At 44.3% G+C, this 25,270-nt stretch overlaps 1 protein-coding gene and 1 long non-coding RNA gene across 10 annotated transcripts; one reads left to right on the top strand and one right to left on the bottom strand.

Annotated features, from left to right (window-relative positions):
• Positions 1 to 8: 8 nt before the first annotated feature.
• Positions 9 to 21,863, top strand: LOC116584152. 3 transcript variants are annotated; one of them, XR_004283069.1, is made up of 3 exons: positions 9 to 467; positions 7,839 to 8,010; positions 21,623 to 21,863. It is a non-coding gene; the product is annotated as an uncharacterized LOC116584152 (long non-coding RNA). The 3 variants fall into 3 exon arrangements; XR_004283068.1 differs by lacking the exon at positions 9 to 467 and adding an exon at positions 3,086 to 3,130; XR_004283070.1 differs by lacking the exons at positions 9 to 467; positions 21,623 to 21,863 and adding exons at positions 3,086 to 3,130; positions 8,699 to 9,081.
• On the bottom strand, positions 1,531 to 22,440 carry NPM2 (nucleophosmin/nucleoplasmin 2). 7 transcript variants are annotated; one of them, XR_004283067.1, is made up of 7 exons: positions 22,055 to 22,440; positions 21,857 to 21,942; positions 21,556 to 21,681; positions 21,111 to 21,130; positions 3,895 to 3,988; positions 2,949 to 3,136; positions 1,531 to 1,931 (listed from the first exon to the last, which is right to left on the bottom strand). XR_004283067.1 is itself a non-coding variant. In XM_032332098.1 (7 exons), the coding sequence occupies exons 1-6, from the start codon at positions 22,200 to 22,202 to the stop codon at positions 1,920 to 1,922; spliced, it is 654 nt and encodes a 217-aa protein (XP_032187989.1). In that variant the 5' UTR covers positions 22,203 to 22,440; the 3' UTR covers positions 1,531 to 1,817; positions 1,898 to 1,919. The 7 variants fall into 7 exon arrangements, 4 of the variants coding, with proteins under 4 accessions (XP_032187989.1, XP_032187990.1, XP_032187988.1 ...); XM_032332098.1 differs by lacking the exon at positions 21,111 to 21,130 and having other exon boundaries at positions 1,531 to 1,817; positions 1,898 to 1,931; XM_032332099.1 differs by lacking the exon at positions 21,111 to 21,130 and having other exon boundaries at positions 1,531 to 1,682; positions 1,898 to 1,931.
• Between the last annotated feature and the right edge of the window lie 2,830 nt (positions 22,441 to 25,270).

The raw sequence follows: 25,270 nt of genomic DNA, 5'->3' as shown, positions 1-25,270 counted from the left end.
TCTCTGGGCCTCATCTTCCAGGTCTGAGAAACAGGGCTTAACAGCACCCAGCACCTTCTTCCTGCAATCACGGCAGCCTTCTCTTTGTTCAGACCTCCAAGCTTGCTCTGCTGCAGGCCCTTTGCATTCTTGGCCCCTGCTTCTGGGAGTGTCCTTCTGCCAGCAACTCCTGGCACCTGCCAACCCCTTCTTGTCACTCTTCTCCTTTGAGGGACTTCCTCTCATCTCCTAATAGTACTTCTCCAGCCCGGAAATTGGCCTGTTTCACTTCCTCCAAAGCACTGGACAGTAACTGACATTTTGTCATCGACTTTTGTTTCCACGAGACTGGAGGGGACTTAAAGGTGAGGAATTTGTCTCCTCTGTCCTGTGTCACTGTGGCATGAAGCCATGGAAAATGCCTGCAGCCCACCATCCTGGGGCCAGATGTGAACTGATGTCCCTTAGCACTGTCCAGGTAACCCGAGGTCAGTGGCTCATTCTCATTTGTTAAAGGGTGGGGTGATGCCCACATCTTTCCCAGGGGATGTAGACAGCAAAAAGCAAGAAGGCTAGCCCTACCCTCCTCCATCTCTTCTGGCTTTGAGAGAAACTGAGGCTGAACATGGACACGCAAGCCTGATTGCTGACCTTCCCGTGCCAGCCTCTCACCTTCCGGGGCCCTGCCTCAGGATCCTGGAGAGAGGCAGGACCATCTCCCCATTGGCCCACTTTAGGTTTGGTTGGTAGGGGTGTAGGGGAGGGCCAGGGAGAAGTCAGAGGGCCTGAGAGCATTAAGCCCAAGTAGGGGGCCATCTGTGTGTCACGATGGGTGACCCAGGCTTCGGGTCATTCACCCCCTTGCTATTCCAAACACTTTGGGGAGCCCTGTTCCGTGGTTCCGGGAGCTGTCCTGGGGGAAGCCTCCTCACACGGGGGTTAAGAGTGTTCACCCATCCACCCCTGTGAGAGACCCTCTACAGCCTGCCTCACTCACGTGCCCCGCCTGGAAGGGTCTCCTTGGAGGTACAGGCCTCTGGGCTCTCGCCTGACACAGAGCTTCACACAAATCACACAAATGAGCAGGAGCCCACCCTGAGCAGGAGGCAAGCCTGGGAGTGCACGGCTAGCATCCCCCCTCCTGGGTTCCACCAGATGTCCTGTGTATTTGACAACCGACAGACGTGATCAGGGCCAGGAGAAATCCTCAGGCTAGTCTGACGGGGGACAAGGCCCTTCCTGGCAGGGTGGGCGGCTCTCGCCCTTTGGTTTGGTACCTGGAAAACTGGCCAGCCACAAGGGAGTGTGGACACAGGAAGACCCACACCAGCTGGAGCTCCCTCAGGCTGGAGGCAGAGAGCTGAAGCTGGGTAAGGGGTTGAGACACTTGGTTCCCCCCACAACAAAACTGGGGGGAGGTGGGAGTTAGAGGACAAGAGAGGGAGAGAAGAGCAGCGCAGTACCCAGCTGGCACATGGTCTCCCTCTGCCGGGCACACGGGTTCACTGCATCAAGAAGGCAGGCCTCTGCGAACAGATGGCAGAAACAAGGTCCTGGCAAAGCAAATTTTATTGTGGCCCTGAGGCTGGAGTTTCCCTCCAGGTCCTGCTGAAAATTGCGTTGGGCTGAGGGTCTCTTGTGTCGCCCCTAATAGCTCCATCCCATTCAGACTCAGATGGAGAGAGGCTGGTGGTGGGGGGAACCTGCAGAACGTGCCGAGGAAGGAAGGCCAGCCTGCACGGTGCTCTAGCTGGCTCTCCCTCGGTCACTGCAGCCAGGACCCTCCTGGCCCTTCATTTCTTGGATCCGGGCTTTTTAGGTTTGAATGTGGGTTTGGCCTACAGAGAGAAGGGAGGGTGCCCATGTCCCACTCCCTCCATCTGACCGCCTCCCCCCCACCCCTTCTTCTGATACTCACCTTTTTCACAGGACTCTTGTCTTTAAGACTGGATCTGGAATTGGGTGGGGGTGGAGCAGGGAGGGGGGAGTGGGTGGGAAGGAGAGAGTGTTCAGCCTGACACCAGTAGCACAGACCCTCTTCGTGCCCACTGGGAGAGTTGGGGGCTGCAGAATTCACCTCTCCACCTGTCACCTGCCGGCGACCACTCTGACTCGCTCTTATTCTAAATAACATGTCTTGTTCTTCTCAGGCGTCCAACTGCTTTCTTTTTTCAATCACAAATAGGTCTTTTTCATCATAAAAGTAATGTTTAACTAAGTGCCACAAAATATAGCAAATAGAGAGTGTTACTTATTTTATTTCCCTACCAGTATTAACATTTTGGTGTGTTTCCTTTTGGGCTTTTTGCTTTGTTTTCTTCTAAAAACATGTGAAATAACATGAAAGTGGCTTACTATCCTATCTTTTTTAATTCTATAAACACTTCCCAGTATGCTATATTCTTCATAGACATTAGGTCACATTCCATTGGGAAAATGTGACATAGCTTAATTAGCTAGTACATTGGTTAACATTTAGAATGCTTCCATTTTTACTACTACTTAAATAATGCCTATCTCGGTGCCTATCATTTTACAAAATCCCATATTTTGGATGGGATCTTTGGGAAGGAATCGCCATAGTGGAATTTGATCAGAAGGTAAGAATACTTTCATGCTTTTCCAGGAGGTGTGGCAGCCGGCAGGGGACTCGTACCCGTGTGCACACAGGCCAGGCCCTTTCTGGCCCCATGCACCCCTGCTACAAGATTTTGGCCAAGTTAATAGATGGAAAAAGTTACCTCACTGCCTCCTCTTCTTTTTCCACCTTTTTTTTCTGGGAACCAAACAGTGGTGTTGGGCCAGTTAGGGTGGGGCCCAGGGTCAGAGCGGATGCCCGTGGGGCACCTGGGCGGAGCACCCAGGCTGAGCAACTGGCAGCCCTGCCTAGGCTTCGGCACAATCAGGCACACTCCGTGCAAAAGACCTGGCTGGGTTTCTGAGGAGCCTCTAGGGGTCCCTTCCCTCACCTTGGCAACGCTTGTCTGCTTCTGGGATCCCGGCCTCTTGACTTGTTTAACAGGGGTGTTCTCCTCTAGGGACACATCTACATCATCATCATCATCATCATTGTCGTCGTCGTCATCAACCTCCTCGCTGTCACCTTCCTCTTCTTCCTCCTCCTCCACCTCCTCCTCCTCTTCTTCCCAGGGTAGGTCTGCATGGAAAGGGGGCAGGGCCTCGGAGCTCGGGGTCTCCACCTAGCTCCCATTCCGGGCCATGGGTCTTGTTCTCAGAGCTGCCCTGGGGAAGCCGGCACCTGCTGCCACCTCAAGACAAAGTGGCCTGACAAAGTGGAGGCTTGGGTGGGGTGAGGGGTCCAGAAGCCCAGAGGGCTGGGGTGGCAGGGGAAGCGGCCAGCTGTGGCTCTGGCTGGGAAGGAGCCAGAGGAGGGCGAGGGTGGGCAGAGGGAGCAGCTCAGGAATGCAGACCTCATCCTGAAGGAAGCAGAGGCTGCCAGGGGCTTGGGGTAGGACAGTGCCCTGAGGGAGGAGGGACAACTGGACAAAGGAGGCTATGAAGGGAGTCAGCAGCTGCCTTCATAGGGAGTTAGGCTGGCTGGGGCCCATATTTCTCTCCCAGCTCCATGCTTCATGGCAGCTAACCTTCCAAGTGCGGGTCGTACTCGGCATCATGCAAACTTGTTCCTGAATATCCTGTGTATCCCTCCCAACTGCTCTTTGAAGATGAGACCAAGTACACCCCACCTTCATGCTATAGGCAAGGGGACTGTGGCCCAGAGGCGCCGGCGGGTAAAGGAGGACTTCCAGTCCAGACGACTGGCGATCATGCTGCCTTTGGGGATTTTTGCTAGTAATTCCAGAATCCCCCGAGTGCTGGAGTGCCTCTTCCCTCCTTGGCCCTGTGTGAGGCATAGCACTCTGAGACTTTCCCGGGGTCCAGGATCTGACTTACTGTAACGTTCCTGGCCACTGAGGAACACAGGCCCAGAGCCAGCCCGCAGCTGGAAAGTGACTGGAGGAGAAAGCTCCAATCCCATGAAGACAACCTGCAGGGGGAGAGATACAAGGGCAGGAGCAGAGAAGATGGGCTGGCTCAACTCTGGCAGCTGCCTGCCGGCTGGTCTCTGACAGAAACACTCAGAACGGATCCCCCAGACACCAACTAGACACACTGGGCCTCACTGTGTCATCAGCCCCTTCCTGTTGAGGTGGGTTCTGTCGGAGGAGAATGGGAATCTGATAAACCCGTTCTTGTTAAAGATCCCAGACAGGCTTCCAAACTGAGGGGCCACTGTTCCATAGAGAATCCTGACTGCTACTGAGTATCCCCCAAATTCTTATGTGAAGCCCTAACCTCCAGTGTGAGGGTATCTGCAGGTGGGGCCTTCGAGAGGTAATTAGGATTAAATGAGGTCATGAGAGCTGAGCCCTCAGGATGGGATGAGTGTCCTTGTAAAGGAGACCAGAGCGTTCCCTCTGTCGCTGTCTCTCTGCTATGGGAGTTCAGATAGCAGGCAGCCACCGGCAAGCCAGGAACAGGGTCCTTCCCCAAATCTGACCATGCTGGCACCCTGGTCTCAGACTTCAGCCTCCAGAAACTGGGACAAAATAAATGTCTGCTGTTTAAGCCCCTCACTCTGTGATATTTTGTTAGAGCAGCTCACCCAAATAAGACACTGACCAAATGGGAAAAGCAGACACTAGGTGGTATGTACAGTACCAGCAGTGTGGATGTACGTGCGAATAAGTTAGATTTCTCTTAAGTGTGAACCACAATTTTCAGTGCACAGTACAATATTTTTTTTCCTTACACTTCTGCAAACTTATCAAATTTTCTGGAGTATTGATGATGATACTCCTATTTACTGATCGCCTACTATGTGCCACGCCCTAGGCCAAGCATTTTATGGGCTTTATCCATTGAGCCCTTCCTGACAGTCCCACAATGGAGATGTCCTGACTTCACAGAGGAGGGAACGAAGGAGGCTTTGGGAGAGGAATTTAGAATTCTGAGCTAAGACGGGAAGGAGATAAGTGAAAACTGAAACTCTGCAACCAGCGACACCTTTAAATGTTGGATAAAATGTGCTCCAATGTTTTCATTGCATGGCTGCATAGTAAGACAGAAGGAAGGGGTACCGTGCACCAGAAATGAAGGTGCAGCGTGTGCAGGGGCCGAGCGCAGCTGAGGGGGGATGGGCCTGAAAACAGCTCTGGCCTGGAGTTCGTTTGCCTAAAAATTACTTACTTATTTGCTAGAGAGAGAGGCAGGCAGAGGGAGAAGCAGGCTCCCCACTGAGCAGAGAGCCTGAGGTGGGGCTCCATCCTAGGATCCTGGGATCATGACCTGAACCGAAGGCAGACGCCTATCCCACTGAGCCACCCAGGTGCCCAATGACCTTGGGTTTTAACACAAACTCATGGATAGGAGACAGGGCCTGGGCTCAAGAAAGGAGTGCTGTCACGGAGCCAGCTGAATGGAGGCTAGGACCCTTCAAGGGTTGTACCTCAATAAAAAGCTCCAGGGACAGGGTGAGGTGAGGAGACTCCAGAATTCCAAACCCACCTACCAGGAACTCCTCCTCCCCCTACCACTGATGGAAGGAAATGCAAAAGGGATTAAAGAAGTCTCCTGTGAGAACCCAAAAACCCCAAGGCTGTACCTCTCACTCACACAGAGTTTAAATTCACTTGGTGAGTACTGCCTAGTCAAGAAACTTGTCTAAAATTCCAGGCTGGTGACAGTCCTGGGCAAATGGCAGACACAAATGCAAAACTATTCCCTTGGGACACTGTCAATTTTCTTCACATGGAATCCTTTCAGGAAAAAAAAAAAAAGACCCTGAAGACATCTCCCCATCTAAAATTACAAAACATTCTTCCTCTTTCTCTGCCATTCCCTCTGGTTGTACTCTCTGGCTGTCTATCTCTCTGTCAACTAAATAACATCTTTTTTTTAAAAAAAAATATTTATTTGTCAGAGAGAGGGATAGAAAGAGCACAAGGAGGCAGAGAGAAGCAGGCTCCCTGCTGAGCAAGGAGCCTGATGTGGGACTCCATCCAGGACCCTGGGATCATGACCTGAGCTGATGGCAGATGCTTAACCAACTGGGCCACGCAGGCAACCCAATAAATAACACCTTTAAAATTACAAAACAGACAAGACACAATCCCATTAGAGTGAGCAGAAGGAAATAAAATGACGACAGACCAGCACAGGCAAGAACCTGAATCAAAAGAATAACAATCTAAACAATTGTGAAATCAGATCGATAAAAGTCAAATAAACAAAAATAGGAATCAGAACCATGAGAAGAGGTATTAGGAGAAATAGAAAGAACCAAATGCCCCTTCTAGACTGAACAAAGGGTTAAAAAGCAGAATAAACCAGCTGAAATAAGGATCAGTAAACTGGAATTATGCTGTGAAGAAACTGCCCAGTACCCAGCAGAGAGAGACAAACAAAATATGAAAGAGAACCTGAGAGGTATGGAGGACACAACGAGCAGATCCAACACGCGTCTATTCACAGTAAAGGACTAGAAGCAATGGAGTCAATACACAGAGCAATAACCAAGAGCTTCTAGAAACCATCAAGGACATAGATCCTCACATCCAGGAAACCTACGTCCTGAACATATAAATAAAAACAAATGTACACCTGAACATGCCATAGTGAAATGGTGGAAGCAAAAACAAAGAGTTTATCTTAAAATAAACCAGAGAGGAAACACAGATTTCCAAAAAAGGAACAATAACCAGACTGAAGGTTTTGACAGCAACGTCAAAAAAGAGAAGAGAATGTCATCCTCAAAGTTTTGAGGGAAACTACCTCTCTATGTAGAATTATACACAGCTAAACTATGATGAAGGGATGAGTAAAACAAAAGATATTTCCAGGCAAAGCCCAAGTAAGTTCACTACTCCCAGACCTACTCAATGAGGTCTCAAAAAAGATGATAATTAACTCATGCAGCCACTCTGGAAAACAGTATGGAGTTTCCTCCTGTTCCTTAAAAACAATATGAAGGTACCCTATGACCCAGCAACTGCACTACTAGGTATTTATCCAAAGGATGCAAACATAGTGATCCAAGGGGCACGTGCACCCCAATGTTTATAGCAACCATGCCCACAATTGCCAAACTATGGAAGGAGTCCAGATGTCCATTGGCAGATGAATGGATAAAGAAGAGGTGGTACAGAAAGGAGACAAACCATAAGAGACTTTTAATCTTAGGTAACAAACTGAGGGTTGCTGGAGCGGGGAGGGGTTGGGGAATGGGGTAACTGGGTGATAGACATCGGGGAGGGTATGTGTTGTAATGAGTGCTGGGTGTTGTGTAAGACTGATGAATCACAGACCTGTACCCCTGAAACAAATAACACATTCTATGTTAATCAACTGAAATTAAAAAAAAAAAAAAAAGAAGAGGTGGTATACACACACACACACACACACACACACACACACACAGGAATATTACTTGGTCATCAAAAAGAATGAAATCTTGCCATTTGCAATGACATGGATGGAGCTAGAGGGTATCACGCTAAATGAAATAAATGAGTCAGAGAAAGACAAATATATGATTTCATTCATATGTGGAACTTGAGAAACAAAACAGATGAACATAGGGGAAGGCAAGGAAAAATAAGATAAAAACAGGAAGGGTGGCAAACTTAAGAGACCCTTAACTCTAGGAAACTGAGGGTTGCTGGAGAGGACGTGAGTGAGGGTATGTGGTAAGTGGGTGATGGGCCTTAAGGAGGGCATGTGATGTGATGAGCACAGGGTATTATATGCAATTGGCGAATCACTCCATTCTACCCCTGAAACTAATAATACACGATATGTTAACCTAATCAAATTTAAAGATTTTTTTTTTTTTAAAGAGGGCAATTACATGGAGAAGGAAGATGTGGATACGAGCAGCAGTGGTGAGCAAGCAAGTTGGTCAACAAAGAAAAATCCAAGTAAGCATCATTGTAAAACAAATCACACTAGTATTGACTAGTATCAAGTGGGTTTAAAACAAGCTGCAACTAAGACACTGCATGGTAACAGGTAAGTTAAGAAGAGGGTAATCAGAAAATCTCCCTGGACTGTTTTGGGGCAGGGGGGATAAAATACTAATTTTAGACTAATCATGCATGATTGTTAAAAAATTAAGAATCAATACAAGTTAGAATGAGATTCAACAGCTTCCAAACCAATAGAAATGGGGAAAAGAAACCTTAATCTCATAAAAGACAGGAAAAAGAGAAAAAAGAAAAACAAAACATGAAAAAGTAAGGAATAGAGAATCACAAAGTACATGTTACAAATAAACCCAAGTATATCAGCATCATAGTAAACATAAACAGACTATATTGGCCAGACAGATTAACATAAAACATAGTTACTTACTGCATATAAGATACATGCCTAAAACATAAGCACATAGAAAGATTGAAGAAAAGATATGGAAGCATACACAGCAGGTGTGGCAGAGGCTTCTCATGCCTAATGCAATATACATTCTTCCTTTTTTCCAAATAGTATCAGTGCCCTGATACTATTCAAATACTGTACGTACCAAAGACCGTATTCCCCAGTTTCCTGTGTAGTTGGCTGGGATCATGTCACTAATTTCTGGACAAGCAGAATTTGGTGGATGGCGCTTGTGTGAAGACTCCTTAAGAGGTAGACAGAGAACTGAGAAAAGCCCCTTTGGTCTCCTCCTGTTTCTTCTCACCTATTACCCTAAATGCAGAAGTGAGAGCTGGAGCTGCAGCAGCCTTTTTGGACTGTAAGATGATCCTGAGGAAGGAAGTTTTGAACCAAGGTGAGAAGAAAGAGAAGAGAGTCTTTGGTGAACATGGAGCCATCTTACCAGCCTTGTACTGCCTATCTCTGGATGTCTTCTATCCAAGACAGAAATTAATCTTGAGTGTGTTTGAGTCCCTGTGCTTGGGTATCTGTTATTGCAAGCACACCTATTTAAAACAAAAATGAAGTGAGATGTACCACTTAGGGAGGGATGCTGGCAATGGCCGAGGCTGTGTATGTGTGGGGGTATGAAGTATATTCCTTTCGATTTTATTGTATACCTAAAACTGCTAAAAAAATAATAAAATCCTTATAAAAATGAAGCTAGTTGTATTTGTTAGGACTAGGTTTGATAACAAATAGCAGAAAACTCAATGCCACTGGCTTACATAACATAGAAGCTTGTTTCTTTGTCACATGAACTAAACCTGGATATAAGTGGTCAACTGCGGGTATACTGGTCTTCAATCACCAGGGATTTAGGCTCTTCCTATTGTGTTACTTCACCATATTTAGTACATGGCTTCTACCTTCTGGCCCAGGATGGCTGCTCATTCTAGCCATCACATCCATACTCCAGCCAGCAGGAAGGAGGAAGGGATAAAAACAGTCATGTGATCTCTCTCTAAGGACACTTTACCACTTTTGCTTACATTCCATTGGCCAGAACTTCATGGCCATGCCTTATTCGCAGTAGCTGGTGGCCAGCTAAAAGTCATGAATTCCATTACTACAGAATAAAGGAAAATGGATATTAACAGAAAATTGGAAAACAAATAAATAGCAGATGATGTAAGCTTGAATTCAATAAGCATTTTTGGGGATAAAGAACTAATATTAGTTTATCAGGAAGATAATTCTGTTAATCATACGGACCAACAACACAGTCTAAATATACATAAGACTACAGCTACAGGGGCGCCTGGGTGGCTCAGTGGGTTAAGCCGCTGCCTTCGGCTCAGGTCAGGATCTCAGGGTCCTGGGATCGAGTCCCACATCGGGCTCTCTGCTCAGCAGGGAGCCTGCTTCTCTCTCTCTCTCTGCCTGCCTCTCTGTCTACTTGTGATCTCTCTCTCTGTCAAATAAATAAATAAATAATCTTTAAAAAAAAAAATTAAAAAAAAAAAAAGACTACAGCTACAGTATCAAGACAGTGTGGTATTGGAAGGAGAGATACAAAGATCAATGAAACAAAAGACCTAGAAATAGACCCACACAGACACATGCAACTGATCATTGATAAAGGCGCGCAACTGGTTAAAGGGAGAGAGGAGAGTTTGTTCCATGAATGGTGCCGGAGCAACCAGACACCCATAGGTAAAGAGATGAAGCTTGACCTAAACCCCACAACTTCTACCATAATTACTTCTAAACAGATCATGGGCTTAAGTATAAAACAGGAAACTATAAGACTTTTGGACAAAAACCATAGAAAGTCTGTGATTTTGGAGCAGACTAAGAGTTTTCAGACTTTCTAATAGCAAAAGTCATACAAGGAAAACTGGTAAGATAGGCCTCATCAAAACTAATTTTGTTCTATAAAAGTTTATTGGAAGGGATAAAAAGACAAGTCACAGATTGGGGAGAAAATATTTGCAAACCACAGACTTGACAAAGGACTAGTGTCTAGAATCTATAAAGAACTAGCAGAACCCAACAGTAACAAAACAATCCAAGTAAAAAATGGGCAAAAGACATGAACAGACATTTTATTGAATACAGAGATGGCAAATAACAAATAAATACGACAAGGTGTTTGGCCTCATTAGCCATTAGGGAAATGCAACTCAAAAGCACCGTGACATACCAAGACACACATTTTAGAATGGCTAAAGACAGAAATAGTGACAACATTAAATGTTGGTGTTAATGCAGAAAATGGCAATCACTCATGTAAATGGTACAGCCACTTTAGAAAACAGTTTGGCAATATAGTCAAGTAAGCAGGAAACCACCATATGACCCAGAAGTTGTACTCCTGGGAATTTATCCCAGAAAAGGGAAAAGTTACACTTACATAAAATTTTTTACACAAATGTTCATAGCAGCTTCATTCATAACTGCCCCAAAGTGGAATCAGCTCAGTTTTTCCACAGATGAATGGTTGAGCTGTGGCACAGTGAGAGCACGGAATACTACTCACCAATAAAAAGAATACACAAAACAATTTGGATGAAACTCCAGGAGATTATGCTGAGAAAAAACAAACAAAACAAAACAAACAAAAAAAATCGCCTGTTCCAAAAAAGTTACATGTGTATGATACCATTTCTAGAACAAAAACTGTAGAAATGGAGACTACGTTGGTGGTTGCCAGAGGATAGGGATAGAACAGGAGGCAAAAGGGAGGTGGGTGTGGTTATAAAAGGTTAATATGAGGGATCCCTGTTGTCTCCCCTGTCCCACATTGGTGCTAAATATATGAACTTAGGTGATGAAATTGTACTGAACAAGATGGCTTGGTTGTATCAATGCCTATATCCTCATTTCAATGTTAGATTACAGTTTTGCAAAATGTTACTTGGGGAAAACTGGGCAAATATATAGGGATATCTCTGTATTATTTCTTACAGTTATATGTAAATCTACAATTATAAAAAAAACCTTTTCAACTGAAAAATAAACATATATAAAATAAATAATAAAATTATAAGAGGAACCCACTGGAAATCCACAATCATAAGAGGGAGTTTTAAACACAAATTATTTTGGTAATTGATAGATCGGGGAGACAAAATAGGTAGGTTTGAACACAATTAATAGATTTGTAATTGGACTCCCCAAGAGAGAAGTGAGGAGCAGAAAAAAGTATTTGCATAATAATGGCCAAAAATTTTCCAAATTTGATGAAAACAACGAACCCACAGATTTAAGAAGTTCAAAGAACCTCAAGGCACTTTATAAATTGTTCCAAACCTGTGATGAGGATAAAATCTTAATGCAGCCAGAGGTAAAAAAAAAAAAGAAAAGACACTGCATAAAGAGGAATTTCTGAAGATAAGGATGCTAGATTTCTCCAAATTATGCAAGCTAGAAGGCCAATGGAGCCATGTTATTAAGTGTTGAAGGCAAAAGTGTCAACCTAGAGCTCTACACAAAGTTTACCAGAAATGGTAAACATAACAATATTTTATTCTAATTTCTAATCTTTTTAAAATACAGACTGTCTAGGGGTGTCTGGCTGGTTCAGTCAGAAGAGTGTACAACCCTTGATATTAGTGTTGTGAGTTCAAGCCCCATGTTGGGTGGAGAGGTCACTAAAATAATAAACACTTAAGGGATGCCTGGGTGGCTCAGTCGGTTAAGCCTCTGACTGTCAATCTCAGCTCAGGTCTTGATCTCAGGGTCATAGGTAAAGTATTAACAATGTAGTGTGGGATTTATAGCATATGTGGAAACCAAAGTTATTACAATAATAGCACAAAGGATGGGAAATGAGAAATGAAGTGTACTGAAGCAAGATTTTCATATCATTCATGAAGTGGCATAATTCTATTTGAATATAGACTATTGTAATTTAAAGATGCATCTATAAATTCTAGAGCAACCACAAAAAAGATAATAAAGAGAGGAGATCTATCTAAGAAACCAATAGTGGAGATGAAAATGTAATCATAAAACCCACTTAGCTAACCCAAAACAAGGCCAGAAAAAAAGAAGAAAGCAACACAGACAGGACAAATAGGAAAGCTCGTATCAAGACAATAGGTTAAAATCCAGCCTTGTTGATAATTATTTTAAATATTAACAATCCAAATACTCTAATTAAAAGGCAGGGATGACTAGATTGGCTAAATAAGAAAGATTCAATTATATGGTAACTAAAGGGAACCTACTTTATAGAGAGATATGGAAGTTAAAAGTAATATGACAAAATTTAAAAAAAATAGGAAAAATTTAGCACAAACAGTAATCAAAAGGGAGCTAGAGGCTCTAATCAGACCAAGTAGACTTCAGAGTATTTACCCCAGATAAAGAGTGGCATTTCATTTTAAAGGGATCAACTAATCAAGAAGCTATAGCAATCTTAGTATATGTGCCTAATAAAATAACTTCAAAATACATGAAGTAAAAACTGATAATTGATAGGAGAAATGACAAAAGCACAGACAGTCCTTTCTTAGTAGCAGATCAAGTAGACAGAAGATGAGTAAGGATACAGAAGACTCCAACAAAATCACCCACCAGCTTTTTATAACTGACAGTAATAAAACAATACATACAACCACAGAACACACATTCTTTGAGAATTAAGGAACTATTCACCAAACTAGACCATGTTATAGGTCATAAAAGTCAGAACACAGGACGGAAATTATATACAGAGAGATCTCCTCAGACCACAATGAGATAGAACTAGAAATCAATGAGAGAATCTGCAGAAGAAAACTATAAAATAATTTAAATGGAATGAAGATGAAGACTGTACTTATCAACATTTGTGGGATGAAGTCAGAAAGGTGCTTAGAAGGATATCAAAGCATGAAATGGCTGTATCAGAAAAAGACCAACTGTCTAAAAAAAAAAAGTCAATAATATAAAATTCTGCTTTAAAAAACTAGAAGAAGAGCAAATTAAAACCCAAATAGACAGAAGAAAGGAAATAAAGAACAGAGTTTAATAAAATTCAAAAGTGGGTAAACAACAGAGAAAAGTTGAGACCGAAAGCGGGTTCCTGAAAAGATGGATAAAAACATTAAACCTGTAACCAGACTGTACAAGGAAAATGGAAAGAAGACACAAATTGCCATTATCAGGAACAAAAGAATAGAGTTTACTACAGATTTTCCAGAAAAGGAAGGGAACATTATGGACAACTCGATGCCAATGAATTTGACAACTTGATCAAAATGGAAAAATTCTTTGAAAGACATAAAGCTCTCTTAAGAAAAAACAACCCACTATGTCCTAAATCTATTAAAGAAATTTAAGTTGTAGTTAACCAGATTGCTTCACACATGAGTTCTACCAAAATATTTAAGGAAAAAAAAAATAAAAACCAAATTTCTATGAACTATTTCAGAGAACAGGAGAGTATCTTCCTTCTCATTTTATGAGGTCAGCATTACCCTAATGCTAAAACCAGACAGAAACAAGAAATGACAAGAAAACCGCAGTTCAATGTTGCTCATAAATATAGAACAAATACCTTTTTTAAAAAAGATTTTAAACAATCTCTATACTCAACAGTATACGCAACTCAGCCTTAAACTCACAACCCCGAGATCAAGTGTGGCATACTCTACTGACTGAGTCAACCAGGCGCCCCAATGCAAATATCCTTAATAAGATATCAGCAGATGGAATTCAGCAATATATAAAACTGTACATTCTTGGGATAAGTCCCAATAAATATAATGATATATTTATTGTCCTTTTATGTATTGCTGGCTCAGTCAGTAGAGCATGTCACTCTTGATCTCTGGGTTGTGAGTTTGAGCCCCATGTTAGGCATGGAGCATACCTAAAATTTAAAAAAAATTGTGAGAAATAAAATTTGAGGGATGCCTGGGTGGCTCAGTGGGTTAATCCTCTGCTTCAGCTCAGGTCATGGTCTCAGGGTCCTGGGATCGAGTCCCACATCGGGCTCTCTGCTCAGCTCTCTGCTCTGCTCCCTCCTCTCTCTGCCATCCTCTCTGCCTACTTGTGATCTGTCAAATAAATAAATAAAAATCTTAAAAAAATTAAATCTCGAGGTGCCTGGGTGGCTCAGTCAGTTGGGCGTTTGCCTTTAGCTTGGGCCACCCAGATACCCCTATAATATTTTTTTAAAGATTTTATTTATTTGAGAGAGAGCATGAGAGCGCACACAGGAGCGAGCATGAGCAGGGAGGGGCAGAGGGAGAGGATCTGGGAATATGAACCAGACTCCACACGGAGCCTGGAGCCAGATGCAGGCTTGAAGCTATGAATGTGAGATCTTGACCTGAGCTGAGATCAGGAGTGGGCACTTAACTGTGCCCCACCATTTGCATACTTTATACTGCACACAAAAAAAGGGGCACCTGGGGCTCAGTGGGTTAAGCCTCTGCCTTCAGCTCAGGTCATGATCTCAGGGTCCTGGAATCAAGCCCTGCATCGGGCTCTCTGCTCAGCGGGGAGCCTGCTTCCCCCTCTCTCTCTGCCTGCCTCTCTGCCTACTTGTGATCCCTGTCAAATAAATAAATAAAATCTTAAAAAAAAAAAAAAAAGAACTCAAAATGGGTCAGAGACTTAACTCGAAGAGCTAAAGCTATAAAACTTCTAGAAGAAAACATAGAAGCAAATTTTCATGACCTTGGATTAGGTGACGGTTTCTTAGATTCAAAGCCAGAAGCACAAGCAACAAGATAAAACATATAAATTGGACTACATCAAAATTAAAAACTTTTGTGCTGCAAATGATATCATTGAGAAAGAAGACAACTCAGAAAATGGGAGAAAAATATTTGCAAATCATCTGATAAGGGGCTTATATGCAGACAATATAAAAACCTCATGTGATTTAAAGAAGACTAATATTAAATACCAAACTCAAATGCAATTTTAAAAAATGAAAAAACACCTGAGTAGACAATGCTCCAAAAAAGATACAGAAATGACCAATAAAAACATGAAGAGAGCTTCAATGTCATTAGGTAAAGCAAATCAGAACCGCACTGGGGGCACCAGGGTGGCTCAGTCGGTTAAGCGTCCCATAACTCTTAATTTCAGCTCAGGTTATGATTTTGGGGTCCTGGGACCAAGCCCCATGTCAGTCTCCATGCTCAGTGTGGAGTTTGCTTGGTCCTCTCCCTCTGCTCCTTCCCCTGCGCTCTCTCTCAAATAAGTATATAAATAAACTCTTAAAAAAAAAACACCACGTTGAACTGCCGGTCCATACCCGATAAAACAAGTAATCAAAATGACAGACAATAAGGAGCATTGAAAGGATGTGGGAAAATCGGAATCCTCCCACCTGTGAAACGGTGCAACTACTTTGGAAAAGACTCTGGCAGTTCCTCAAAAAGTTCTATACGTCAAGCCGCCATGTGACCTGGCATTCACGCCCCCAGGTATATCCTCGAGAGAAATGAAAATATAGGTTCATCCAAAAATTTGTACATGAATGTTCACAATAGCATTCATAATAGGTAGAAATAAAACAAATTCCATAAACTGCTGAGTGGATGACTGAGATGTGGGATGGTCCAAACAGGGGATATCATTTGGCAATTAAAATAAGGACTGTTACATGCTATCGCGCAGATGAACCTTAAAAACATAGTCTTCTGTGAAAGAAGCAGCAGTCACAAAAGACCACACACTTTATGATTCATATGAACTGCCCAGAACAGGCCAATCTAGAGGGACAGAAAATAGATTAACAGTTGCCTAGTGCTGCAGGGGTAGGGGATGGGGAGTGACTGCTGGTAGGTATGGAGTTACTTTTTGGGGCGATGAGAATGTTCTAAACTAAGACTGTGATGGTCACACCACCCTTAATTTACTAAAAACTATCTGATTGTACTTTAATAGGTGAAGCTTATGGTACACGAATTATCTCTCAATAAATACATTAATGCAATTTTTGGCAGCACCCAAAATCATGCGGTATGTTGGGGTAGATTTTACAAAGTGTGTACATGACCAGTTCCTTGAACACTCCAAAATATTAGTAGCAAAGGTTAAAGTTATATTAACGACATACGCTAGGCTGAAAAATGAAAGACTTAGAGAAGCATATGTTCAATTATTAATGACTCAAAATTGTTATGATGCCAATTCCCTTCAAAAAAGTCTATATACTCAATACAACTTCCATCAAAATCCCAACAGATGATTTTTAAAGAAAGCCTATGGTATCTGGGTGGCTCAGTTGGTTAAGCCACTGCCTTCAGCTCAGGTCATGATCCCAGAATCCTGGGATGGAGCCCCATATAGGGCTTCCCCTGCTCTGCAGGGAGCCTGTTTCTCCCTCTCCCTCTGCCTGCCACTCCCCCTGCTTGTGAGCTCTGTCAAACAAATAAATAAAATCTTAAAAAAATATTAGGAAAGAAAGCCTGTTTTGAAATCTCCATGGAAATGCTCAGGACCTAGAATTGCCAACACAATTTTGGAAAGGAACAACAAAGTTGGAAGACTCATACTAATTTTAAGACTCCCTATAATTCTATGATAACCAAATCACTGTTAGGAGAGTAAAGGTAAAAAAATAAATCAACAAAATAATATAGAAATATACACATACATATATGGGCAATTGATTTACGGCAAAATGCCAATACAATTGTACAGTGAAAGGATAGTCTTTTTTAAAAATGTGGTACTAGAGCACTGGACAGACACTTGGAAAAAAAAAGTCTCATTATCCTTACTGTATACCATGTAAAAAAATTATCTTGAAATGGATCGTTGACTTAAATATAAGAGCTAAAACAACAGCACTTCTAGAAGAAAATTTAGAAGAAAACATTTGTGACCCTAGTTTAGGTAATGATTTCTCAGGACACCAAAAAAATGAACCATAAGAAAAAAAAATGTCAGGGGCACCTGGATGGCTCAGTCAGTTAAGCATCTTCCTTTGGCTTGGGTGATGATCTCAGGGTCCTGGGATCGAGTCCCTCATCAGGTTCCCTCCTCAGTGATCCTGCTTCTCCCTCTTCCCTTGCCCTTCCCCCTGCTCATGCACTCTCTCTAATAAATAAAACCTTTTTTTTAAAAAGGAGAAAAAAATGTCAAATTGGACTTTATAAAATTAAAAACTTGTGCTCTTTGAAAAAACTATTATGAAAAGGCAAGCCATGTACTAAGAGAAAATATTTGAAAAATAAATATGTGTATGTATTTTTAAAGATTTTATTTATTATTTGACAGAGAGATAGCAAGAGAGGAAACACAAGCAGGGGGAGTGGGAGAAGGAGCAGCGGGCTTCCCGCTGAGCAGGGAGCCCAATGCGGTGCTCGATCCCAGGACCCCAGGATCATGACCTGAGCTGAAATCAGATGCTTAATCAACTGAACAACCCAGGTACCCTGAAATAAATATTTTTGATAAAAGGCTTGTATCCAAAATATATAAAGAACTACAACTCAATAAGAATAATTCAACCTAAAAATGGGCAAAACATCTCAACAGGCATTTTGCAAAAGAAGATACATAAATGGCCAAAAACCAAGAAGATGGTCAATATCATTAGTTATCAAAGAAATAGAAATAAGAACCACAGTGAGATGCCACTACATACATACTAGAATGGCTAACATTAAGACTGACAATGCAAAGTGTTGGTGAGGATGTGGAACACCGGAATTCTCGTCCACTGCTGGTAGGGATGCAAAATGGTATAGTAATTTGGAAAAACAGTTTGGCAGTTTTGTAAAAAGTTGAACATAGACAAGAGGATGGGAGGGGAGAATAAAATTTAATATAGGCTTATCCGGTAGTTCGACTCCTCGGTATTCACGAGGAATGAGAACATATGTGCATACAAATACGCTCAAATGTTCATAGCAGCTTTAGTCATGGTAGTATAAAACTAGAAACTACCCAAATATCCATTAACAAGTGAGTGAATAGATCTTAACAGATATATCCCTTTGTAGAATAGAATATTACTCTGATATAAAAAAGGAGCACCTACTTTTTTTCCAACCAACAACATGGATAAAGTTCAGAACTGTTACACTAAGCGAGAAGAGCCAGGTACAAGAGAATATGCGTTGCCTGATTCCATGGAGATGAAATTCTGAAAGAGGCAGAACTATAGTGACAGAAAGTCGTAGATCAAAGGATGCCAGAGGCAGTGGTAGGTGGAAAGGGCTGACTCCAGAGAGGCATGAGGGAATTTTGGGGGGTGATGGAAATTTTCTCTACCTCAACAGCAGTGGCGGCTCCACTTGTCAAAGGCATTGAGCCCATTGGTGACTCTTACTGCGTGTAAATTATATCTCAGTAAAGCAGATATGAAAACCATCTCGGGGGCGCCTGGGTAGCTCAGTGGGTCAAAGCCTCTGCCTTCGGCTCAGGTCATGATCTCAGGGTGCTGGGATCTGAGCCCTGCCTCAGAATCTCTGCTCAGCGGGGAGCCTGCTTCCATTCCTCTCTCTCTGCCTACTCGTGATCTCTCTCTCTGTCAAATAAATAAATAAAAATCTCTAAAACAAAACAAAACAAAACAAAAACAAAAACAAAAACAAAAACACAACAAAAAAAACCAATCAAAGAAATGGAAACATTGAGACAAACGGGTCCCACACTGTTCACTTCCTTACTCACTCAATCATTCTACATTGGGTTTCCACAGTATAGAAGGCACTGTTTGATAGGCACTGTGGTGAAGGCAGTAAATGAAACAGGCAGTCCTTGCTCTCTTGGAGCTTAGATCCTGGCTGGGGAGAAAGATATGGCACAAATGAAGACTGAGCCAGTGACGGGTCCCATGGGGGAATCAAATGATTATGGAAGGGTAGGAAGAGGGGGTGCTGTTTGTGGTCAGGGAAGACTTCTTCAGTGAGAGGACATATGAGCAAAGGTTGAAGTGGGGGGTATGTGTGTCCTTCTCACGGGATCTGTAAACGCAAGACTCCTAGAAAGGGGTATGTTTGGAATTTTCAAGGTACAGTCAAGAAAGTCAGTGTGGTTTGAGCAGGGTTAAGTTGGGGAGAGTAGCAAAGGTTGAGATTAAGAGAGGTTTCAGCAGGCCAGAACGTAAAGGATCTTGGATTTCATTTGAAGTGAAAAGGGAAGCCACATGGTCTGATTTGTGTTTAAATGGATCCTTCTTAAAGCCCCTGGCTGGCTCAGTTAGAAGAGCCTGCAACTCTTGATCTCAGGGATGTTAGTCCAAGCCCCACACTGGGTGGAGAGATTACTTAAATATTTAAAAAAATTAAAAGCATCCTTCTGGCAGCTGTGCATAGAATAGATCAGGAGTTGGAGAACTTTTATCTGTAGTTATTCGGTAAATACTTTAGGCTTGTGAACCATATGGTTTCTGCGGAGACTACTCAGTTCTGCTGTTACTGAGTGAAAACTGGCATGAATAATACATACATGGAGGTGTGTGGCTGTGTTTCAATAATACTTTATTTACAAAAACAGGCAGTGGGCTGGGTTTAATTCTGTAGTTTGTTGAACCCTGGAATAGACTATAAGGAACCAAGGGAGAAGGTAGGTAGACCAGGTTGGAGGCAATAAAATTGAGCAAGAGGTAATGGTCACCTGGACCAGGGTATGGTAGGGAGGTGCTGAGTGGTGGTCAGACTGGATGGTGGATGTCTGAAGGTAGAGCCAACAGGATTTGCTGGTGATATGCAGTGTTTGAAAAGGAAGTTTTTGTCCTGATTAACTGGAAGAGCATTTTTATCCTGGGAGAGGATCAGGTTTGGGGGTAGGGGAAGAGATTATTGATAAAAACCAAGAGTTTGGGTTTGTTAAGTATGGGTTATCTCTTAGGTATCAGATACATGGAGCTAGCCAGGGGACCTGGAGCATGAAGGAAAGAGAGTGGGCTTACAGAAATAAATATCAGAGTCTCCATTTGTATAGATGGTTTTGAAATCCCTGGCAATGAATGAGATTTAGGGGAATCTCAGAGATGAAGGGAAAAAAGTTAGAGGGCAGTTTTACAGATAGGCCTCCAGATGTTCAGGGAGAGAGGATATTGGTCTTACCTTCACTGTTCTACCACATAGAAGGAGAGAACACTCCATCCCCCTGTTCAGGAGGTTAGTATGCCTTGATACCCAAATAAGATAAGGAGTTTATGGATTAATCTCACTTATGAGTGTGTAAGTTTAAAAAAAGTTTTAATATATTAGCAAAGCAAATCTAGAAGTTTATAGTATGATCAAGTAGTATTTATCTTAGGAATGAAAAGTTGGCAGAATAGTATTCTATTAATATAACTTACCATGTTAACAGGTTAAATAAAGAACCTATTATTACCTGAGTAGAAAAGCATTTGCTAACCATTTATGATTAAAATGAAGAAATCTCAGAGTGCCTGGGTGGCTCAGTTCTTAAGCATCTGCCTTGGGCTCAGGTCATGATCCCAGAGTCCTGCGATGAAGCCCCATACTGGGCCACCTGCTCAGCAGGAAGCCTGATTCTCCCTCTCCCACTCCCTCTGTTTGTGTTCCCTTTCTCGCTGCTGAGTCTCTCTCTGTCAAATAAATAAAGCCACTGGGCAGCTCAGTTGGTTAAGCGGCTCACTCTTGGTTTCAGCTCAGGTTATGATATCAGCGTCAGGAGATCCAGCTCATCATGGAGTTTGCTTAAGATTCTTCCCACCCCACGCTCACACGCACTCGCTCTCTCTCTCAAATAAATAAATCTCTAAATATATATATATATATATATGAACAAAACAAGGACATATACCGCTATAATCTTACCCAATATTATACTGGAGGTCCTAGACCGTGTAGTTGGATTTAAAAAGACAAAAAACTGCTATTAACAACGATGATTTGCATAGAGAACTCAAGATAACTTATTAGAAGTAAGAGAATTTCTGGATACACAGTCAGTATGGAAGTCATCAACAGTGTCCTGTCACCAGTATTAAAAGATTTAAAAATGTGATTTTGAAGAGGGGTTAAACTGGCCCAAGGTCACGCAGCTAGGAAAGGGTGCGCTGGGACGGACATGGGGCTCTCTGCCTCCTACGGCCCGGGCTTTTGGTCAGGGCTACTCGGTCTCTGAGGAAGGGCTAACCTGCTGGGGAACGACTGTATCCCCCCTTTGTGTCTGTCCATCCCTACCCAGGAGTTGAGGCCTGAGCAGGCCCTCCTAGCGCCGGGGCAGGCAGTCTCCCTAGGTCTGCGGGGAAAGGCCCACCATGGGTAGCACGGAGGCCTGAAGCGAGGCAATGGTGATGGGCTTGGTCTTCTTGTCTTCCTGGCAGGTTGGCGGCAGGATTTCCACGAGGTTCATCTCTTCTTTGGCTTTCTCCCCCAAGCATATCTGAGAGCGGTTGAAGACAAGACAGGCCACCTCAACACCTGAGGGCAGCGGAGGGAAACCCTGGTTCCACCTTCTGGGACCAGAGGGTCCCCCCTGCTCCTCTGCAGCTGTCCAGGTTCCTCCCGGCTGCATCCGACCACCCCTTCTGGTGTGGTGGTGGGGGGGGGGCACCCACCGTACTGAGCAGCAGTTTACAGTCCTGCTTCCCCTCCTTCTGGGCTTTGACCGTGCAAGTCCGCTTCTCCTGGTTTAGCTCACAGCCTGCGAAGGGAGGGGAGCGAGGGGGCTCGGCCGGCTCGCGGAGGGGCTCCCCGTTTCTATCACAACCCCCCACCCCCCGGGTTCGGGAGCCGCCAGGCCCTCACTCACTCACCCCAGAGCATGACCCTGGGCACTCTCTCGGCCGCGCTGCTCGTGCTGCTGAGGTTCATGCCGCCGGTGGCGGGAGCCGGGGTCCCGGCGGCTGTGCGGAACGGGCGCCCGCGGTGAGCCGAGGCCCGGCCCGCATCCCGCGCCCGCATCCCGCCCCGAGCCCACCGCGGGCACAGCGGCGCAGCCCCGGGGCAAGCGGGTCGGGTCGGGTCGGTCGGGGCGCTCGACGCCCAGTTGCCGGGGCCGGGAAGGTAACTGGGGTTACCCGGGGGCCCCCCTCGGTGCCGTCGCGATCCCAGCGGCCCGTCCCCAGTGAAGGCGGCTAGGCAGGCGCCTCGCCGGCCCCGCGCGCTGGGTGCCCCCGGCTCCCGCCCTCCAGGCTCCTCCCAGCCCCACCTGAGCGCCGTCGCCCACTGCGGGCTGTTAGGAGGCTCGCGCAGGGCCAGCAGGGCGCCGTCTACTCCGTCTTAAAGGAGAGGCCCTCCTTTCCGCGTTGCGCTCGGCCATCCCTTCCTCCTCCTCCTGCCGCGGCGCACCTGGACGGCTTGTTAAAGCGCAGGGCCAGGTCCCGTCTCCGCTGATTCCCACGGTGGAGGGCTGGGTGGAGCCAAGGCGATTTGCATTTCGAACAGGTCCCCAGGTGAAGTTGCTTGCTGTGGGCCCAGGACCACGCCGGGAGCACCACCTTCATGACCTCTGGGGACTCACTAAGTCCTGCCGGGTGAGACCGCCCAGCTTAGACTTGCTTCTCCACCCCGGTGGGAAGCAGCATTAAGGCTTCTTTACTACTCGTCGCCTTCCTTCCTGCCCTTTCTCTGCCCCCTAGATGTGGGCCTTTTCCAAGGCCAGGAGGGCGGGTCCCCCCACGGTTATGGTTCCCAGAGAAGCGCCCTGTTTCCAAAAGGATGATTTCTCGCATGGTCAGGAAGGGGTGGGAATGAGTTTGGTTACCGTAGAGGCTGCTGTGGCTCACTGCTGTGAGGAATACACCGTGGGACACACTTGACGAGGACCAGTCATTTAACAAACAGCAGTTCACGGGGCGCAGTGCAGCACTGAAATGTTTGCTTGGGCCGGGTGGGGGTAGTGAAGAGAGGCGGCTTTTCAGCTGACCACATCCCCCTCTGTCTTGCTCATGTGACATCTCTGGGAGCCAAAAATAACCAGGGATCTGATTAAATTTTTATTTCCCTCTCTTTTCCTCCCCCTCCCTTCCTTCCTTCCCTTCCTTTCCCTTATCCCCTTCCTTCCTCTCCTGTCTCCTCTCCCCTCCCCTCTTCTCTCCATCCCTCCTCAAAGTATAGTTGCTCTGATTGTATTTTTATCCTTCACTCCCATCCAGGGAACTTCTCATCTACATTTAGGTTCAATGCTTTTCTTTTCTTTCTTTCTTTCTTTCTTTCTTTTTTTTTTTTTTTTAAGGGTTTTATTTATTTGACAGAGAAAGAGTGATCACAAGTAGGCAGAGAGGCAGGCAGAGAGAGGGGACAAGCAGGCTCCCCGCTGAGCAGAGAGCCCGATGTGGGGCTTGATCCCAGGACCCTGAGATCATGACCTGAGCCGAAGGCAGAGGCTTAACCCACTGAGCCACCCCAGGCCCCCTGGTTCAATGCTTTCAACAAAAGTGCCAACGTAATTCAATAGGGATAGTCTTTTCTAAAAATGGTGCTATAGGAACTGGATAGATCTCTCTGGAACCTTGACTGGAGCTTCTACTGTGCAGGAATCAGCTCCCACCTGCCCCCAACACTTTTAACACATCAACTTTATTGAGAAATAATTTATGTACATGAATGCACTCGTTTAAAGTGTATAATTTGGAGTGCCTGGCTGGCTCAGTCAGTGGAGAAAGTGATTCTTGATCTCGGGGTTGTAGTTTCAAGTCCCACATTGGGTGTAGAGATTACTTATATTTATATAATAGAGATTACTTATATTTATAAAAATAAAATCTTTAAAAAGTGCATAATTAAAATTTGGCAAATGTATATAGCTGGGTAGCCACCACCACAGTCCAGTTATAATTTCCATCACTCTCCCAAATTTTCTTGTTTCTCTTTGCAGCCAATATCCTCACCCTAACGTCTAACTGGCATTAGGCAAACACCTATTCTGACACTGTGGATCAATACTGACTGTTCTAGAATTTCAGGTAAGTAGAATCCTACAGGGTCTTTTTGTCTGCCCTTTTTTGTTGAACAAAATGTGTCTGAGACTTATTTATCCATACCATTACTTCTATCAGTAGTTTGTCTCTGTTTATTGTTGAATAGTATTCCATAATTTGAGAAACAGACTTTTTTTAAAAAAGGTTTTATTCATTTATATGAGAGAGAGAGAGAGAGCACACGCGCTGTCAGAGGGAGAAGCAGACTCCCAGTGGAGCTGGGAGCCCGATGTGGGACTCGATCCTGAGACTCTGGGATCATGACCTGAGCCCAAGGCAGTTGCCTAACCAACTGAGCCACCCAGGCGCCCGTATGCCCCCAATTTATATACCCAGTCACCTGCTAGTCAGTTTTATGCATCAACTTGACTAAACTATCATACCCACTTATTCAAACACTAATGAAGATGTGGCTGTGAAGGCATCTTGTATAGTGATTAAAACCAATAATCAGTTGCCTTTATATAAAGATTACTCTCAGTTATGTGGGTGGGCTTGATCCCATCACTTGAAAGGCCTTAGGAGCAGAACCGAGGTTTCCCTGAAAACGTTCTGCCTGTGGACTGCAGCTTCAGCTCCTGCCAGAGACCTTCCTATTTGGTTTTCTTGATGACCTGCTCTGTGGGTTTCAGACTTGTGGTTAGCCCCCATTACTACATGAGCCAATTCCTTGTGATATGTCCCTGATACACCCTTTGATGGATATTTGGGTAGTTTTCAGTTTTACATGTATGTTATGAATAAAAATGTCATGAACATTAGAGAGGAAGTCTTTGCATGGACATATATTTTAGTTTTCCTTTTCCTTTAAAAAAAGTATTTATTTACCTGACAGAGAGAGTCACAGCGAAACAGGGAACACAAGCCTGGGGAATGCGGAGAGGGAGAAGCAGGCTTTGCGCTTAGCAGGGAACCCGATGTGGGGCTTGATCTCAGGAACCCAGGATCATAATCTGAACTGAAGTCTGATGCTTAATGACTGAGCCACCGAGGCATCCCTGTTTCAGTTTTTCTTTGACAAATACTTAGTAGTAGAATTGCTGGATCATT

Source organism: Mustela erminea, chromosome 2 (assembly GCF_009829155.1).
Source record: "Mustela erminea isolate mMusErm1 chromosome 2, mMusErm1.Pri, whole genome shotgun sequence".
NCBI lineage: Eukaryota > Metazoa > Chordata > Mammalia > Carnivora > Mustelidae > Mustela > Mustela erminea.
The sequence above is the reverse complement of the archived record's forward strand: the minus strand, read 5'-3'. Positions and strand labels throughout refer to the sequence as shown.

What these genes read in the sequence shown, in the direction of transcription:
- NPM2 (XM_032332096.1), bottom strand. Translation starts at nt 22,202, where the DNA reads ATGCGGGCGCGGGATGCGGGCCGGGCCTCGGCTCACCGCGGGCGCCCG. An exon ending in GTAAACTGCTGCTCAGTACG is followed by an intron (nt 21,682 to 21,856) that starts GTGGGTGCCCCC and finishes AACCGCTCTCAG; the next exon opens with ATATGCTTGGGGGAGAAAGC. An exon ending in AGGCCTCCGTGCTACCCATG is followed by an intron (nt 3,989 to 21,555) that starts GTGGGCCTTTCC and finishes CTCCCCCTGCAG; the next exon opens with GTTGTCTTCATGGGATTGGA.